The sequence below is a fragment of the Ascaphus truei genome, chromosome 10 (genome assembly GCF_040206685.1).
Source record: "Ascaphus truei isolate aAscTru1 chromosome 10, aAscTru1.hap1, whole genome shotgun sequence".
Classification (NCBI taxonomy): domain Eukaryota; kingdom Metazoa; phylum Chordata; class Amphibia; order Anura; family Ascaphidae; genus Ascaphus; species Ascaphus truei.
The window spans coordinates 64490790-64510934 of NC_134492.1; the positions used below are offsets into that span (position 1 = coordinate 64490790).

The 20145-nt window shown below is 66.6% G+C and overlaps 1 protein-coding gene across 4 annotated transcripts in view; it reads right to left on the minus strand.

Moving 5' to 3' along the window:
- Positions 1-20145, minus strand: part of AGL (amylo-alpha-1,6-glucosidase and 4-alpha-glucanotransferase) — a 340722-nt gene that overhangs the window by 221531 nt on the left and 99046 nt on the right. For all 4 annotated transcript variants that reach the window (XM_075617125.1, XM_075617126.1, XM_075617123.1 and 1 more), the window contains exons 9-10: positions 3301-3403; positions 2626-2723 (exon numbers count right to left, since the gene is read on the minus strand). In XM_075617125.1, coding sequence (XP_075473240.1) covers positions 2626-2723; positions 3301-3403 — 201 coding nt within the window. The remainder of the gene's footprint in view (positions 1-2625; positions 2724-3300; positions 3404-20145) is intronic.

A 20145-nucleotide genomic window follows, 5' to 3' on the forward strand; every position in this document is an offset into this window, starting at 1 on the left:
GGGTAAGTGAGAGAGGGAGAGAGAAGGCGTGGGTAAGTGAGAGAGGGAGAGAGAAGGCGCGGGTAAGTGAGAGAGGGAGAGAGAAAGCGGGGTACGTGAGAGTGGGAGAGAGAAGCCGCGGGTAAGTGAGAGAGGGAGAGAGGGAGAGGGAAGGCGTGGGTAAGTGAGAGAGGGTGAGAGAAGCCGCGGGTACGTGAGAGAGGGAGAGAGAAGGCGTGGGTAAGTGAGAGAGGGAGAGAGAAGGCGTGGGTAAGTGAGAGAGGGAGAGAGAAGCCGCGGGTAAGTGAGAGAGGGAGAGAGGGAGAGAGAAGGCGCCGGTAAGTGGGAGTGGGAGAGAGAAGGCGCGGGTAAGTGAGAGTGGGAGAGAGAAGGCGCGGGTAAGTGAGAGAGGGAGAGAGGGAGAGAGAAGTCATGGGTAAGTGAGAGAGGGAGAGAGAAGGCGTGGGTAAGTGAGAGAGGGAGAGAGAAGGCGCGGGTAAGTGAGAGAGGGAGAGAGAAAGCGGGGTACGTGAGAGTGGGAGAGAGAAGCCGCAGGTAAGTGAGAGAGGGAGATAGGGAGAGGGAAGGCGTGGGTAAGTGAGAGAGGGAGAGAGAAAGCCGCGGGTAAGTGAGAGAGGGAGAGAGAGGGAGAGAGAAGGCTTGGGTAAGTGAGAGTGGGAGAGAGAAGGCGCGGGTAAGTGAGAGTGGGAGAGAGAAGGCGCGGGTAAGTGAGAGAGGGAGAGAGAAGCCGCGGGTACGTGAGAGAGGGAGAGAGAAGGCGCGGGTAAGTGAGAGAGGGAGAGAGAAGGCGTGGGTAAGTGAGAGAGGGAGAGAGAAGCCGCGGGTAAGTGAGAGAGGGAGAGAGGGAGAGAGAAGGCGTGGGTAAGTGAGAGTGGGAGAGAGAAGGCGTGGGTAAGTGAGAGAGGGAGAGAGAAGGCGCGGGTAAGTGAGAGAGAGGGAGAGAGAAGCCACGGGTACGTGAGAGTGGGAGAGAGAAGGCGCGGGTAAGTGAGAGTGGGAGAGAGAAGGTGCGGGTAAGTGAGAGAGGGAGAGAGAAGGCGCCGGTAAGTGGCAGTGGGAGAGAGAAGGCGCGGGTAAGTGAGAGTGGGAGAGAGAAGGCGTGGGTAAGTGAGAGTGGGAGAGAGAAGGCGCCGGTAAGTGAGAGTGGGAGAGAGAAGGCGCGGGTAAGTGAGAGTGGGAGAGAGAAGGCGCGGGTAAGTGAGAGTGGGAGAGAGAAGGCGCGGGTAAGTGGGAGTGGGAGAGAGAAGCCGCGGGTAAGTGAGAGTGGGAGAGAGAAGGCGCGGGTAAGTGAGAGAGGGAGAGAGAAGCCGCGAGTACGTGAGAGAGGGAGAGAGAAGCCGCGAGTACGTGAGAGAGGGAGAGAGAAGGCGCGAGTACGTGAGAGAGGGAGAGAGAAGGCGCGAGTACGTGAGAGATGGGGAGAGAAGGCGCGAGTGGAGGAAGGGGGCGGCGCGAGTGGAGGAAGGGGGCGGGGCGGGTGGAGGAAGGGGGCGGGGCGGGTGGAGGAAGGGGGCGGGTGGAGGAAGGGGGCGGGGCGGGTGGAGGAAGGGGGCGGGGCGGGTGGAGGAAGGAGGCGGGGCGGGTGGAGGAAGGGGGCGGGTGGAGGAAGGGGGCGGGGCGGGTGGAGGAAGGGGGCGGGGCGGGTGGAGGAAGGGGGCGGGGCGGGTGGAGGAAGGGGGCGGGTGGAGGAAGGGGGCGGGGCGGGTGGAGGAAGGGGGCGGGGCGGGTGGAGGAAGGGGGCGGGGCGGGTGGAGGAAGGGGGCGGGGCGGGTGGAGGAAGGGGGCGGGGCGGGTGGAGGAAGGGGGCGGGGCGGGTGGAGGAAGGGGGCGGGGCGGGTGGAGGAAGGGGGCGGGGCGGGTGGAGGAAGGGGGCGGGGCGGGTGGAGGAAGGGGGCGGGGCGGGTGGAGGAAGGGGGCGGGGCGGGTGGAGGAAGGGGGCGGGGCGGGTGGAGGAAGGGGGCGGGGCGGGTGGAGGAAGGGGGCGGGGCGGGTGGAGGAAGGGGACGGGGCGGGTGGAGGAAGGGGACGGGGCGGGTGGAGGAAGGGGACGGGGCGGGTGGAGGAAGGGGACGGGGCGGGTGGAGGAAGGGGACGGGGCGGGTGGAGGAAGGGGGCGGGGCGGGTGGAGGAAGGGGGCGGGGCGGGTGGAGGAAGGGGGACGGGGCGGGTGGAGGAAGGGGACGGGGCGGGTGGAGGAAGGGGACGGGGCGGGTGGAGGAAGGGGACGGGGCGGGTGGAGGAAGGGGGCGGGGCGGGTGGAGGAAGGGGGCGGGGGCGGGTGGAGGAAGGGGGCGGGGGGCGGGTGGAGGAAGGGGGCGGGGCGGGTGGAGGAAGGGGGCGGGGCGGGTGGAGGAAGGGGGCGGGGCGGGTGGAGGAAGGGGGCGGGGCGGGTGGAGGAAGGGGGCGGGGCGGGTGGAGGAAGGGGGCGGGGCGGGTGGAGGAAGGGGGCGGGGCGGGTGGAGGAAGGGGGCGGGGCGGGTGGAGGAAGGGGGCGGGGCGGGTGGAGGAAGGGGGCAGGGCGGGTGGAGGAAGGGGGCGGGGCGGGTGGAGGAAGGGGGCGGGGCGGGTGGAGGAAGGGGGCGGGGCGGATGGAAGGGGGCGGGTGACATGACGCAGAAACACTACCTGGTGACTATGGGGTCTTTCCTCGTAATGGGGCCGAGCTTTGGGCCGTGACCCGCCAGCCGTTCATACAGAACGTTTCCCAGAACACAGTTCACTGCCTGAAAACAAGAGTATGTGTTACTGTATCGCCCTGCGCGTTACTGTGTCACTCCGCGCGTTACTGTGTCGCCTCACGCGTTGCTGTATCGCCCCGCCGCCTGTTGCTGTGCCGCCCCCCCCCCTGCCTATTGCTGTGCCCCCCCGCCTGTTGCTGTGCCCCCCCCGCCTGTTGCTGTGCCCCCCCCCGCCTGTTGCTGTGCCCCCCCCGCCTGTCGCTGTGCCCCCCCCCGCCTGTTGCTGTGCCCCCCCCGCCTGTTGCTGTGGCCCCCCGCCTGTTGCTGTGCCCCCCCGCCTGTTGCTGTGCCCCCCCCGCATATTGCTGTGCCCCCCTGCCTGTTATGTGCCCCCCGCCTGTTGCTGTGCCCCCCCCGCCTGTTGCAGTGCCCCCCCCCGCCTGTTGCTTTGCCCCCCCGCCTGTTGCTGTGCCCCCCCCGCCTGTTGCTGTGCCCCCCCCGCCTGTTGCTGTGCCCCCCCCCGCCTGTTGCGGTGCCGACCCCCCGGTGTTGTATCGCGTTGCATTGCTTGGCCGCCTCTCCGCCTGTAACGCACTGCCCTCCCCCCCCCCCCGCACTGCACCTGCTCCTGATGGAAGTTTGTCTGTCGCTGTTTCTCAGCGTTCAGCTCCTCCAGCCTCTTCCGGAACCAGCTGCAGCATTCGTCTATCGCAGCCGGTCCATTACTGTAAGAACAAGTAGGGACACCGGTGAGTCAGAGCCGACCCCATTCGGGGACACAGAGCCGCCCCCATCCGGGGACACAGAGCCGACCCCATCCGGGGACACAGAGCCGACCCCATCCGGGGACACAGAGCCGACCCCATCCAGGGACACAGAACCGACCCCATCCGGGAACACAGAACCGACCCCATCCGGGGACACAGAGCCGACCCCATCCGGGGACACAGAACCGACCCCATCCGGGAACACAGAACCGACCCCATCCGGGAACACAGAACCGACCCCATCCGGGGACACAGAACCGACCCCATCCGGGGACACAGAGCCGACCCCATCCGGGAACACAGAACCGACCCCATCCGGGAACACAGAGCCGACCCCATCCGGGGACACAGAGCCGACCCCATCCGGGGACACAGAGCCGACCCCATCCGGGGACACAGAGCCGACCCCATCCGCGACACAGAGCCGCCCCCATCCAGGGACACATATCCGACCTCATCGGGGACACGAGGCCGACCGTCTCCGGGGGACACGAGGGCGACCCCATCCGGGGACACAGAACCAACCCCATCCGGGGACACAGAACCGACCCCATCCGGGGAAACAGAACTGACCCCATCCGGGAACACAGAACCGACCCCATCCGGGGACACAGAAAGGACCCCATCCGGGGACAGAGAGCCGATCCCATCCGGGGACACAGAACCGACCCCATCCGGGAACACAGAACCGACCCCATCCGGAAACACAGAGCCGACCCCATCCGGGGACACAGAACCGACCCCATCCGGGAACACAGAACCGACCCCATCCGGGGACACAGAGCCGACCCCATCCGGGAACACAGAGCCGACCCCATCCGGGAACACAGAACCGACCCCATCCGGGGACACAGAGCCGACCCCATCCGGGGACACAGAGCCGACCCCATCCGGGAACAAAGAGCCGACCCCATCCGGGAACACAGAGCCGACCCCATCCGGGGACACAGAGCCGACCCCATCCGGGGACACAGAGCCGACCCCATCCGGGAACACAGAGCCGACCCCATCCGGGGACACAGAGCCGACCCCATCCGGTGACACAGAGCTGACCTCATCCGGGAACACAGAACAGACCCCATCCGGGGACACAGAACCAACCCCATCCGGGGACACAGAGCCGACCCCATCCGGGAACACAGATCCAACCCCATCCGGTGACACAGAACCGACCCCATCCGGGGACACAGAACCGACCCCATCCGACGACACAGAACCGACCCCATCCGGGGACACAGAGCCGACCCCATCCGGGGACACAGAGCCGACCCCATCCGGGGACACAGAGCCGACCCCATCCGGCGACACAGAGCCGCCCCCATCCAGGGACACATATCCGACCCCATCGGGGACACGAGGCCGACCGTCTCCGGGGGACACGAGGGCGACCCCATCCGGGGACACAGAACCAACCCCATCCGGGGACACAGAACCGACCCAATCCGGGGACACAGAACTGACCCCATCCGGGAACACAGAACCGACCCCATCCGGGGACACAGAAAGGACCCCATCCGGGGACAGAGAGCCGACCCCATCCGGGGACACAGAGCCGACCCCATCCGGGAACACAGAACCGACCCCATCCGGGAACACAGAACCGACCCCATCCGGAAACACAGAGCCGACCCCATCCGGGGACACAGAACCGACCCCATCCGGGGACACAGAGCCGACCCCATCCGGGAACACAGAACCGACCCCATCCGGGAACACAGAACCGACCCCATCCGGGGACACAGAGCCGACCCCATCCGGGGACACAGAGCCGACCCCATCCGGGAACAAAGAGCCGACCCCATCCGGGAACACAGAGCCGACCCCATCCGGGGACACAGAGCCGACCCCATCCGGGGACACAGAGCCGACCCCATCCGGGGACACAGAGCCGACCCCATCCGGGAACACAGAGCCGACCCCATCCGGGGACACAGAGCCGACCCCATCCGGTGACACAGAGCTGACCTCATCCGGGAACACAGAACAGACCCCATCCGGGGACACAGAACCAACCCCATCCGGGGACACAGAGCCGACCCCATCCGGGAACACAGAACCAACCCCATCCGGGGACACAGAACCGACCCCATCCGGGGACACAGAACCGACCCCATCCGGGGACACAGAACCGACCCCATCCGGGGACACAGAGCCGACCCCATCCGGGGACACAGAGCCGACCCCATCCGGGGACACAGAACCGACCCCATCCGGGGACACAGAACCGACCCCATCCGGGGACACAGAACCGACCCCATCCGGGGACACAGAGCCGACCCCATCCGGGAACACAGAACCGACCCCATCCGGCGACACAGAACCGACCCCATCCAGGAACACAGAACCGACCCCATCCGGGGGACACAGAGCCGACCCCATCCGGGGACACAGAGCCGACCCCATCCGGAGACACAGAACCGACCCCATCCGGGAACACAGAACCGACCCCATCCGGGGACACAGAAACCGAACCCATCCGGGAACACAGAGCCGACCCCATCCGGGGACACAGAGCCGACCCCATCCGGGAACACAGAGCCGACCCCATCCGGGAACACAGAGCCGACCCCATCCGGGAACACAGAGCCGACCCCATCCGGGGACACAGAGCCGACCACATCCGGGAACACAGAACCGACCCCATCCGGGGACACAGAGCCGACCCCATCCGGGGACACAAAACCGACCCCATCCGGGGACACAGAACCGACCCCATCCGGGAACACAGAACCGACCCAATCCGGGGACACAGAACCGACCCCATCCGGGGACACAGAACCGACCCCATCCGGGAACACAAAGCCGACCCAATCCAGGAACACAGAGCCGACCCCATCCGGGGACACAGAACCGACCCCATCCGGGGACACAGAGCCGACCCCATCCGGGGACACAGAGACGACCCCATCCGGGGACACAGAGCCGACCCCATCCGGCGACACAGAGCCGACCCCATCCGGGAACACAGAACCGACCCCATCCGGGGACACAGAGCCGACCCCATCCGGCGACACAGAGCCGACCCCATCCGGGGACACAGAACCGACCCCATCCGGGGACACAGAGCCGACCCCATCCGGGAACAAAGAGCCGACCCCATCCGGGAACACAGAGCCGACTCCATACGGGGACACAGAGCCGACCCCATCCGGGGACACAGAGCCGACCCCATCCGGGAACACAGAGCCGACCCCATCCGGGGACACAGAGCCGACCCCATCCGGTGACACAGAGCTGACCTCATCCGGGAACACAGAACAGACCCCATCCGGGGACACAGAACCAACCCCATCCGGGGACACAGAGCCGACCCCATCCGGGAACACAGATCCAACCCCATCCGGTGACACAGAACCGACCCCATCCGGGGACACAGAACCGACCCCATCCGACGACACAGAACCGACCCCATCCGGGGACACAGAGCCGACCCCATCCGGGGACACAGAGCCGACCCCATCCGGGGACACAGAGCCGACCCCATCCGGCGACACAGAGCCGCCCCCATCCAGGGACACATATCCGACCCCATCGGGGACACGAGGCCGACCGTCTCCGGGGGACACGAGGGCGACCCCATCCGGGGACACAGAACCAACCCCATCCGGGGACACAGAACCGACCCAATCCGGGGACACAGAACTGACCCCATCCGGGAACACAGAACCGACCCCATCCGGGGACACAGAAAGGACCCCATCCGGGGACAGAGAGCCGACCCCATCCGGGGACACAGAGCCGACCCCATCCGGGAACACAGAACCGACCCCATCCGGGAACACAGAACCGACCCCATCCGGAAACACAGAGCCGACCCCATCCGGGGACACAGAACCGACCCCATCCGGGGACACAGAGCCGACCCCATCCGGGAACACAGAACCGACCCCATCCGGGAACACAGAACCGACCCCATCCGGGGACACAGAGCCGACCCCATCCGGGGACACAGAGCCGACCCCATCCGGGAACAAAGAGCCGACCCCATCCGGGAACACAGAGCCGACCCCATCCGGGGACACAGAGCCGACCCCATCCGGGGACACAGAGCCGACCCCATCCGGGGACACAGAGCCGACCCCATCCGGGAACACAGAGCCGACCCCATCCGGGGACACAGAGCCGACCCCATCCGGTGACACAGAGCTGACCTCATCCGGGAACACAGAACAGACCCCATCCGGGGACACAGAACCAACCCCATCCGGGGACACAGAGCCGACCCCATCCGGGAACACAGAACCAACCCCATCCGGGGACACAGAACCGACCCCATCCGGGGACACAGAACCGACCCCATCCGGGGACACAGAACCGACCCCATCCGGGGACACAGAGCCGACCCCATCCGGGGACACAGAGCCGACCCCATCCGGGGACACAGAACCGACCCCATCCGGGGACACAGAACCGACCCCATCCGGGGACACAGAACCGACCCCATCCGGGGACACAGAGCCGACCCCATCCGGGAACAAAGAGCCGACCCCATCCGGGAACACAGAGCCGACTCCATACGGGGACACAGAGCCGACCCCATCCGGGGACACAGAGCCGACCCCATCCGGGAACACAGAGCCGACCCCATCCGGGGACACAGAGCCGACCCCATCCGGTGACACAGAGCTGACCTCATCCGGGAACACAGAACAGACCCCATCCGGGGACACAGAACCAACCCCATCCGGGGACACAGAGCCGACCCCATCCGGGAACACAGATCCAACCCCATCCGGTGACACAGAACCGACCCCATCCGGGGACACAGAACCGACCCCATCCGACGACACAGAACCGACCCCATCCGGGGACACAGAGCCGACCCCATCCGGGGACACAGAGCCGACCCCATCCGGGGACACAGAGCCGACCCCATCCGGCGACACAGAGCCGCCCCCATCCAGGGACACATATCCGACCCCATCGGGGACACGAGGCCGACCGTCTCGGGGGACACGAGGGCGACCCCATCCGGGGACACAGAACCAACCCCATCCGGGGACACAGAACCGACCCAATCCGGGGACACAGAACTGACCCCATCCGGGAACACAGAACCGACCCCATCCGGGGACACAGAAAGGACCCCATCCGGGGACAGAGAGCCGACCCCATCCGGGGACACAGAGCCGACCCCATCCGGGAACACAGAACCGACCCCATCCGGGAACACAGACCGACCCCATCCGGAAACACAGAGCCGACCCCATCCGGGGACACAGAACCGACCCCATCCGGGGACACAGAGCCGACCCCATCCGGGAACACAGAACCGACCCCATCCGGGAACACAGAACCGACCCCATCCGGGGACACAGAGCCGACCCCATCCGGGGACACAGAGCCGACCCCATCCGGGAACAAAGAGCCGACCCCATCCGGGAACACAGAGCCGACCCCATCCGGGGACACAGAGCCGACCCCATCCGGGGACACAGAGCCGACCCCATCCGGGGACACAGAGCCGACCCCATCCGGGAACACAGAGCCGACCCCATCCGGGGACACAGAGCCGACCCCATCCGGTGACACAGAGCTGACCTCATCCGGGAACACAGAACAGACCCCATCCGGGGACACAGAACCAACCCCATCCGGGGACACAGAGCCGACCCCATCCGGGAACACAGAACCAACCCCATCCGGGGACACAGAACCGACCCCATCCGGGGACACAGAACCGACCCCATCCGGGGACACAGAACCGACCCCATCCGGGGACACAGAGCCGACCCCATCCGGGGACACAGAGCCGACCCCATCCGGGGACACAGAACCGACCCCATCCGGGGACACAGAACCGACCCCATCCGGGGACACAGAACCGACCCCATCCGGGGACACAGAGCCGACCCCATCCGGGAACACAGAACCGACCCCATCCGGCGACACAGAACCGACCCCATCCGGGGACACAGAACCGACCCCATCCGGGGACACAGAGCCGACCCCATCCGGGGACACAGAGCCGACCCCATCCGGAGACACAGAACCGACCCCATCCGGGAACACAGAACCGACCCCATCCGGGGACACAGAACCGAACCCATCCGGGAACACAGAGCCGACCCCATCCGGGGACACAGAGCCGACCCCATCCGGGAACACAGAGCCGACCCCATCCGGGAACACAGAGCCGACCCCATCCGGGAACACAGAGCCGACCCCATCCGGGGACACAGAGCCGACCACATCCGGGAACACAGAACCGACCCCATCCGGGGACACAGAGCCGACCCCATCCGGGGACACAAAACCGACCCCATCCGGGGACACAGAGCCGACCCCATCCGGGGACACAGAGCCGACCCCATCCGGGAACACAGAGCCGACCCCATCCGGGGACACAGAGCCGACCCCATCCGGTGACACAGAGCTGACCTCATCCGGGAACACAGAACAGACCCCATCCGGGGACACAGAACCAACCCCATCCGGGGACACAGAGCCGACCCCATCCGGGAACACAGATCCAACCCCATCCGGTGACACAGAACCGACCCCATCCGGGGACACAGAACCGACCCCATCCGACGACACAGAACCGACCCCATCCGGGGACACAGAGCCGACCCCATCCGGGGACACAGAGCCGACCCCATCCGGGGACACAGAGCCGACCCCATCCGGCGACACAGAGCCGCCCCCATCCAGGGACACATATCCGACCCCATCGGGGACACGAGGCCGACCGTCTCCGGGGGACACGAGGGCGACCCCATCCGGGGACACAGAACCAACCCCATCCGGGGACACAGAACCGACCCAATCCGGGGACACAGAACTGACCCCATCCGGGAACACAGAACCGACCCCATCCGGGGACACAGAAAGGACCCCATCCGGGGACAGAGAGCCGACCCCATCCGGGGACACAGAGCCGACCCCATCCGGGAACACAGAACCGACCCCATCCGGGAACACAGAACCGACCCCATCCGGAAACACAGAGCCGACCCCATCCGGGGACACAGAACCGACCCCATCCGGGGACACAGAGCCGACCCCATCCGGGAACACAGAACCGACCCCATCCGGGAACACAGAACCGACCCCATCCGGGGACACAGAGCCGACCCCATCCGGGGACACAGAGCCGACCCCATCCGGGAACAAAGAGCCGACCCCATCCGGGAACACAGAGCCGACCCCATCCGGGGACACAGAGCCGACCCCATCCGGGGACACAGAGCCGACCCCATCCGGGGACACAGAGCCGACCCCATCCGGGAACACAGAGCCGACCCCATCCGGGGACACAGAGCCGACCCCATCCGGTGACACAGAGCTGACCTCATCCGGGAACACAGAACAGACCCCATCCGGGGACACAGAACCAACCCCATCCGGGGACACAGAGCCGACCCCATCCGGGAACACAGAACCAACCCCATCCGGGGACACAGAACCGACCCCATCCGGGGACACAGAACCGACCCCATCCGGGGACACAGAACCGACCCCATCCGGGGACACAGAGCCGACCCCATCCGGGGACACAGAGCCGACCCCATCCGGGGACACAGAACCGACCCCATCCGGGGACACAGAACCGACCCCATCCGGGGACACAGAACCGACCCCATCCGGGGACACAGAGCCGACCCCATCCGGGAACACAGAACCGACCCCATCCGGCGACACAGAACCGACCCCATCCGGGGACACAGAACCGACCCCATCCGGGGACACAGAGCCGACCCCATCCGGGGACACAGAGCCGACCCCATCCGGAGACACAGAACCGACCCCATCCGGGAACACAGAACCGACCCCATCCGGGGACACAGAACCGAACCCATCCGGGAACACAGAGCCGACCCCATCCGGGGACACAGAGCCGACCCCATCCGGGAACACAGAGCCGACCCCATCCGGGAACACAGAGCCGACCCCATCCGGGAACACAGAGCCGACCCCATCCGGGGACACAGAGCCGACCACATCCGGGAACACAGAACCGACCCCATCCGGGGACACAGAGCCGACCCCATCCGGGGACACAAAACCGACCCCATCCGGGGACACAGAACCGACCCCATCCGGGAACACAGAACCGACCCAATCCGGGGACACAGAACCGACCCCATCCGGGGACACAGAACCGACCCCATCCGGGAACACAAAGCCGACCCAATCCAGGAACACAGAGCCGACCCCATCCGGGGACACAAAACCGACCCCATCCGGGGACACAGAGCCGACCCCATCCGGGGACACAGAGCCGACCCCATCCGGGAACACAGAGCCGACCCCATCCGGGGACACAGAGCCGACCCCATCCGGTGACACAGAGCTGACCTCATCCGGGAACACAGAACAGACCCCATCCGGGGACACAGAACCAACCCCATCCGGGGACACAGAGCCGACCCCATCCGGGAACACAGATCCAACCCCATCCGGTGACACAGAACCGACCCCATCCGGGGACACAGAACCGACCCCATCCGACGACACAGAACCGACCCCATCCGGGGACACAGAGCCGACCCCATCCGGGGACACAGAGCCGACCCCATCCGGGGACACAGAGCCGACCCCATCCGGCGACACAGAGCCGCCCCCATCCAGGGACACATATCCGACCCCATCGGGGACACGAGGCCGACCGTCTCCGGGGGACACGAGGGCGACCCCATCCGGGGACACAGAACCAACCCCATCCGGGGACACAGAACCGACCCAATCCGGGGACACAGAACTGACCCCATCCGGGAACACAGAACCGACCCCATCCGGGGACACAGAAAGGACCCCATCCGGGGACAGAGAGCCGACCCCATCCGGGGACACAGAGCCGACCCCATCCGGGAACACAGAACCGACCCCATCCGGGAACACAGAACCGACCCCATCCGGAAACACAGAGCCGACCCCATCCGGGGACACAGAACCGACCCCATCCGGGGACACAGAGCCGACCCCATCCGGGGACACAGAGCCGACCCCATCCGGGAACAAAGAGCCGACCCCATCCGGGAACACAGAGCCGACCCCATCCGGGGACACAGAGCCGACCCCATCCGGGGACACAGAGCCGACCCCATCCGGGGACACAGAGCCGACCCCATCCGGGAACACAGAGCCGACCCCATCCGGGGACACAGAGCCGACCCCATCCGGTGACACAGAGCTGACCTCATCCGGGAACACAGAACAGACCCCATCCGGGGACACAGAACCAACCCCATCCGGGGACACAGAGCCGACCCCATCCGGGAACACAGAACCAACCCCATCCGGGGACACAGAACCGACCCCATCCGGGGACACAGAACCGACCCCATCCGGGGACACAGAACCGACCCCATCCGGGGACACAGAGCCGACCCCATCCGGGGACACAGAGCCGACCCCATCCGGGGACACAGAACCGACCCCATCCGGGGACACAGAACCGACCCCATCCGGGGACACAGAACCGACCCCATCCGGGGACACAGAGCCGACCCCATCCGGGAACACAGAACCGACCCCATCCGGCGACACAGAACCGACCCCATCCGGGGACACAGAACCGACCCCATCCGGGGACACAGAGCCGACCCCATCCGGGGACACAGAGCCGACCCCATCCGGAGACACAGAACCGACCCCATCCGGGAACACAGAACCGACCCCATCCGGGGACACAGAACCGAACCCATCCGGGAACACAGAGCCGACCCCATCCGGGGACACAGAGCCGACCCCATCCGGGAACACAGAGCCGACCCCATCCGGGAACACAGAGCCGACCCCATCCGGGAACACAGAGCCGACCCCATCCGGGGACACAGAGCCGACCACATCCGGGAACACAGAACCGACCCCATCCGGGGACACAGAGCCGACCCCATCCGGGGACACAAAACCGACCCCATCCGGGGACACAGAGCCGACCCCATCCGGGGACACAGAGCCGACCCCATCCGGGAACACAGAGCCGACCCCATCCGGGGACACAGAGCCGACCCCATCCGGTGACACAGAGCTGACCTCATCCGGGAACACAGAACAGACCCCATCCGGGGACACAGAACCAACCCCATCCGGGGACACAGAGCCGACCCCATCCGGGAACACAGATCCAACCCCATCCGGTGACACAGAACCGACCCCATCCGGGGACACAGAACCGACCCCATCCGACGACACAGAACCGACCCCATCCGGGGACACAGAGCCGACCCCATCCGGGGACACAGAGCCGACCCCATCCGGGGACACAGAGCCGACCCCATCCGGCGACACAGAGCCGCCCCCATCCAGGGACACATATCCGACCCCATCGGGGACACGAGGCCGACCGTCTCCGGGGGACACGAGGGCGACCCCATCCGGGGACACAGAACCAACCCCATCCGGGGACACAGAACCGACCCAATCCGGGGACACAGAACTGACCCCATCCGGGAACACAGAACCGACCCCATCCGGGGACACAGAAAGGACCCCATCCGGGGACAGAGAGCCGACCCCATCCGGGGACACAGAGCCGACCCCATCCGGGAACACAGAACCGACCCCATCCGGGAACACAGAACCGACCCCATCCGGAAACACAGAGCCGACCCCATCCGGGGACACAGAACCGACCCCATCCGGGGACACAGAGCCGACCCCATCCGGGGACACAGAGCCGACCCCATCCGGGGACACAGAACCGACCCCATCCGGGGACACAGAACCGACCCCATCCGGGGACACAGAACCGACCCCATCCGGGGACACAGAGCCGACCCCATCCGGGAACACAGAACCGACCCCATCCGGCGACACAGAACCGACCCCATCCGGGGACACAGAACCGACCCCATCCGGGGACACAGAGCCGACCCCATCCGGGGACACAGAGCCGACCCCATCCGGAGACACAGAACCGACCCCATCCGGGAACACAGAACCGACCCCATCCGGGGACACAGAACCGAACCCATCCGGGAACACAGAGCCGACCCCATCCGGGGACACAGAGCCGACCCCATCCGGGAACACAGAGCCGACCCCATCCGGGAACACAGAGCCGACCCCATCCGGGAACACAGAGCCGACCCCATCCGGGGACACAGAGCCGACCACATCCGGGAACACAGAACCGACCCCATCCGGGGACACAGAGCCGACCCCATCCGGGGACACAAAACCGACCCCATCCGGGGACACAGAGCCGACCCCATCCGGGGACACAGAGCCGACCCCATCCGGGAACACAGAGCCGACCCCATCCGGGGACACAGAGCCGACCCCATCCGGTGACACAGAGCTGACCTCATCCGGGAACACAGAACAGACCCCATCCGGGGACACAGAACCAACCCCATCCGGGGACACAGAGCCGACCCCATCCGGGAACACAGATCCAACCCCATCCGGTGACACAGAACCGACCCCATCCGGGGACACAGAACCGACCCCATCCGACGACACAGAACCGACCCCATCCGGGGACACAGAGCCGACCCCATCCGGGGACACAGAGCCGACCCCATCCGGGGACACAGAGCCGACCCCATCCGGCGACACAGAGCCGCCCCCATCCAGGGACACATATCCGACCCCATCGGGGACACGAGGCCGACCGTCTCCGGGGGACACGAGGGCGACCCCATCCGGGGACACAGAACCAACCCCATCCGGGGACACAGAACCGACCCAATCCGGGGACACAGAACTGACCCCATCCGGGAACACAGAACCGACCCCATCCGGGGACACAGAAAGGACCCCATCCGGGGACAGAGAGCCGACCCCATCCGGGGACACAGAGCCGACCCCATCCGGGAACACAGAACCGACCCCATCCGGGAACACAGAACCGACCCCATCCGGAAACACAGAGCCGACCCCATCCGGGGACACAGAACCGACCCCATCCGGGGACACAGAGCCGACCCCATCCGGGAACACAGAACCGACCCCATCCGGGAACACAGAACCGACCCCATCCGGGGACACAGAGCCGACCCCATCCGGGGACACAGAGCCGACCCCATCCGGGGACACAGAGCCGACCCCATCCGGTGACACAGAGCTGACCTCATCCGGGAACACAGAACAGACCCCATCCGGGGACACAGAACCACCCCATCCGGGGACACAGAGCCGACCCCATCCGGGAACACAGAACCAACCCCATCCGGGGACACAGAACCGACCCCATCCGGGGACACAGAACCGACCCCATCCGGGGACACAGAACCGACCCCATCCGGGGACACAGAGCCGACCCCATCCGGGGACACAGAGCCGACCCCATCCGGGGACACAGAACCGACCCCATCCGGGGACACAGAACCGACCCCATCCGGGGACACAGAACCGACCCCATCCGGGGACACAGAGCCGACCCCATCCGGGAACAAAGAGCCGACCCCATCCGGGAACACAGAGCCGACTCCATACGGGGACACAGAGCCGACCCCATCCGGGGACACAGAGCCGACCCCATCCGGGAACACAGAGCCGACCCCATCCGGGGACACAGAGCCGACCCCATCCGGTGACACAGAGCTGACCTCATCCGGGAACACAGAACAGACCCCATCCGGGGACACAGAACCAACCCCATCCGGGGACACAGAGCCGACCCCATCCGGGAACACAGATCCAACCCCATCCGGTGACACAGAACCGACCCCATCCGGGGACACAGAACCGACCCCATCCGACGACACAGAACCGACCCCATCCGGGGACACAGAGCCGACCCCATCCGGGGACACAGAGCCGACCCCATCCGGGGACACAGAGCCGACCCCATCCGGCGACACAGAGCCGCCCCCATCCAGGGACACATATCCGACCCCATCGGGGACACGAGGCCGACCGTCTCCGGGGGACACGAGGGCGACCCCATCCGGGGACACAGAACCAACCCCATCCGGGGACACAGAACCGACCCAATCCGGGGACACAGAACTGACCCCATCCGGGAACACAGAACCGACCCCATCCGGGGACACAGAAAGGACCCCATCCGGGGACAGAGAGCCGACCCCATCCGGGGACACAGAGCCGACCCCATCCGGGAACACAGAACCGACCCCATCCGGGAACACAGAACCGACCCCATCCGGAAACACAGAGCCGACCCCATCCGGGGACACAGAACCGACCCCATCCGGGGACACAGAGCCGACCCCATCCGGGAACACAGAACCGACCCCATCCGGGAACACAGAACCGACCCCATCCGGGGACACAGAGCCGACCCCATCCGGGGACACAGAGCCGACCCCATCCGGGAACAAAGAGCCGACCCCATCCGGGAACACAGAGCCGACCCCATCCGGGGACACAGAGCCGACCCCATCCGGGGACACAGAGCCGACCCCATCCGGGGACACAGAGCCGACCCCATCCGGGAACACAGAGCCGACCCCATCCGGGGACACAGAGCCGACCCCATCCGGTGACACAGAGCTGACCTCATCCGGGAACACAGAACAGACCCCATCCGGGGACACAGAACCAACCCCATCCGGGGACACAGAGCCGACCCCATCCGGGAACACAGAACCAACCCCATCCGGGGACACAGAACCGACCCCATCCGGGGACACAGAACCGACCCCATCCGGGGACACAGAACCGACCCCATCCGGGGACACAGAGCCGACCCCATCCGGGGACACAGAGCCGACCCCATCCGGGGACACAGAACCGACCCCATCCGGGGACACAGAACCGACCCCATCCGGGGACACAGAACCGACCCCATCCGGGGACACAGAGCCGACCCCATCCGGGAACACAGAACCGACCCCATCCGGCGACACAGAACCGACCCCATCCGGGGACACAGAACCGACCCCATCCGGGGACACAGAGCCGACCCCATCCGGGGACACAGAGCCGACCCCATCCGGAGACACAGAACCGACCCCATCCGGGAACACAGAACCGACCCCATCCGGGGACACAGAACCGAACCCATCCGGGAACACAGAGCCGACCCCATCCGGGGACACAGAGCCGACCCCATCCGGGAACACAGAGCCGACCCCATCCGGGAACACAGAGCCGACCCCATCCGGGAACACAGAGCCGACCCCATCCGGGGACACAGAGCCGACCACATCCGGGAACACAGAACCGACCCCATCCGGGGACACAGAGCCGACCCCATCCGGGGACACAAAACCGACCCCATCCGGGGACACAGAGCCGACCCCATCCGGGGACACAGAGCCGACCCCATCCGGGAACACAGAGCCGACCCCATCCGGGGACACAGAGCCGACCCCATCCGGTGACACAGAGCTGACCTCATCCGGGAACACAGAACAGACCCCATCCGGGGACACAGAACCAACCCCATCCGGGGACACAGAGCCGACCCCATCCGGGAACACAGATCCAACCCCATCCGGTGACACAGAACCGACCCCATCCGGGGACACAGAACCGACCCCATCCGACGACACAGAACCGACCCCATCCGGGGACACAGAGCCGACCCCATCCGGGGACACAGAGCCGACCCCATCCGGGGACACAGAGCCGACCCCATCCGGCGACACAGAGCCGCCCCCATCCAGGGACACATATCCGACCCCATCGGGGACACGAGGCCGACCGTCTCCGGGGGACACGAGGGCGACCCCATCCGGGGACACAGAACCAACCCCATCCGGGGACACAGAACCGACCCAATCCGGGGACACAGAACTGACCCCATCCGGGAACACAGAACCGACCCCATCCGGGGACACAGAAAGGACCCCATCCGGGGACAGAGAGCCGACCCCATCCGGGGACACAGAGCCGACCCCATCCGGGAACACAGAACCGACCCCATCCGGGAACACAGAACCGACCCCATCCGGAAACACAGAGCCGACCCCATCCGGGGACACAGAACCGACCCCATCCGGGGACACAGAGCCGACCCCATCCGGGAACACAGAACCGACCCCATCCGGGAACACAGAACCGACCCCATCCGGGGACACAGAGCCGACCCCATCCGGGGACACAGAGCCGACCCCATCCGGGAACAAAGAGCCGACCCCATCCGGGAACACAGAGCCGACCCCATCCGGGGACACAGAGCCGACCCCATCCGGGGACACAGAGCCGACCCCATCCGGGGACACAGAGCCGACCCCATCCGGGAACACAGAGCCGACCCCATCCGGGGACACAGAGCCGACCCCATCCGGTGACACAGAGCTGACCTCATCCGGGAACACAGAACAGACCCCATCCGGGGACACAGAACCAACCCCATCCGGGGACACAGAGCCGACCCCATCCGGGAACACAGAACCAACCCCATCCGGGGACACAGAACCGACCCCATCCGGGGACACAGAACCGACCCCATCCGGGGACACAGAACCGACCCCATCCGGGGACACAGAGCCGACCCCATCCGGGGACACAGAGCCGACCCCATCCGGGGACACAGAACCGACCCCATCCGGGGACACAGAACCGACCCCATCCGGGGACACAGAACCGACCCCATCCGGGGACACAGAGCCGACCCCATCCGGGAACACAGAACCGACCCCATCCGGCGACACAGAACCGACCCCATCCGGGGACACAGAACCGACCCCATCCGGGGACACAGAGCCGACCCCATCCGGGGACACAGAGCCGACCCCATCCGGAGACACAGAACCGACCCCATCCGGGAACACAGAACCGACCCCATCCGGGGACACAGAACCGAACCCATCCGGGAACACAGAGCCGACCCCATCCGGGGACACAGAGCCGACCCCATCCGGGAACACAGAGCCGACCCCATCCGGGAACACAGAGCCGACCCCATCCGGGAACACAGAGCCGACCCCATCCGGGGACACAGAGCCGACCACATCCGGGAACACAGAACCGACCCCATCCGGGGACACAGAGCCGACCCCATCCGGGGACACAAAACCGACCCCATCCGGGGACACAGAACCGACCCCATCCGGGAACACAGAACCGACCCAATCCGGGGACACAGAACCGACCCCATCCGGGGACACAGAACCGACCCCATCCGGGAACACAAAGCCGACCCAATCCAGGAACACAGAGCCGACCCCATCCGGGGACACAGAACCGACCCCATCCGGGGACACAGAGCCGACCCCATCCGGGGACACAGAGACGACCCCATCCGGGGACACAGAGCCGACCCCATCCGGCGACACAGAGCCGACCCCATCCGGGAACACAGAACCGACCCCATCCGGGGACACAGAGCCGACCCCATCCGGCGACACAGAGCCGACCCCATCCGGGAACACAGAACCAACCCCATCCGGGGACACAGAACCGACCCCATCCGGCGACACAGAACCGACCCCATCCGGGAACACAGAGCCGACCCCATCCGGGGACACAGAGCCGACCCCATCCGGGAACACAGAGCCGACCCCATCCGGGGACACAGAACCGACCCCATCCGTGGACACAGAACCGACCCCATCCGGGGACACAGAACCGACCCCATCCGGGGACACAGAGCCGACCCCATCCGGGAACACAGAACCGACCCCATCCGGCGACACAGAGCCGACCACATCCGGGAACACAGAACCGACCCCATCCGGGGACACAGAGCCGACCCCATCCGGGGACACAAAACCGACCCCATCCGGGGACACAGAACCGACCCCATCCGGGAACACAGAACCGACCCCATCCGGGAACACAGAACCGACCCAATCCGGGGACACAGAACCGACCCCATCCGGGGACACAGAACCGAC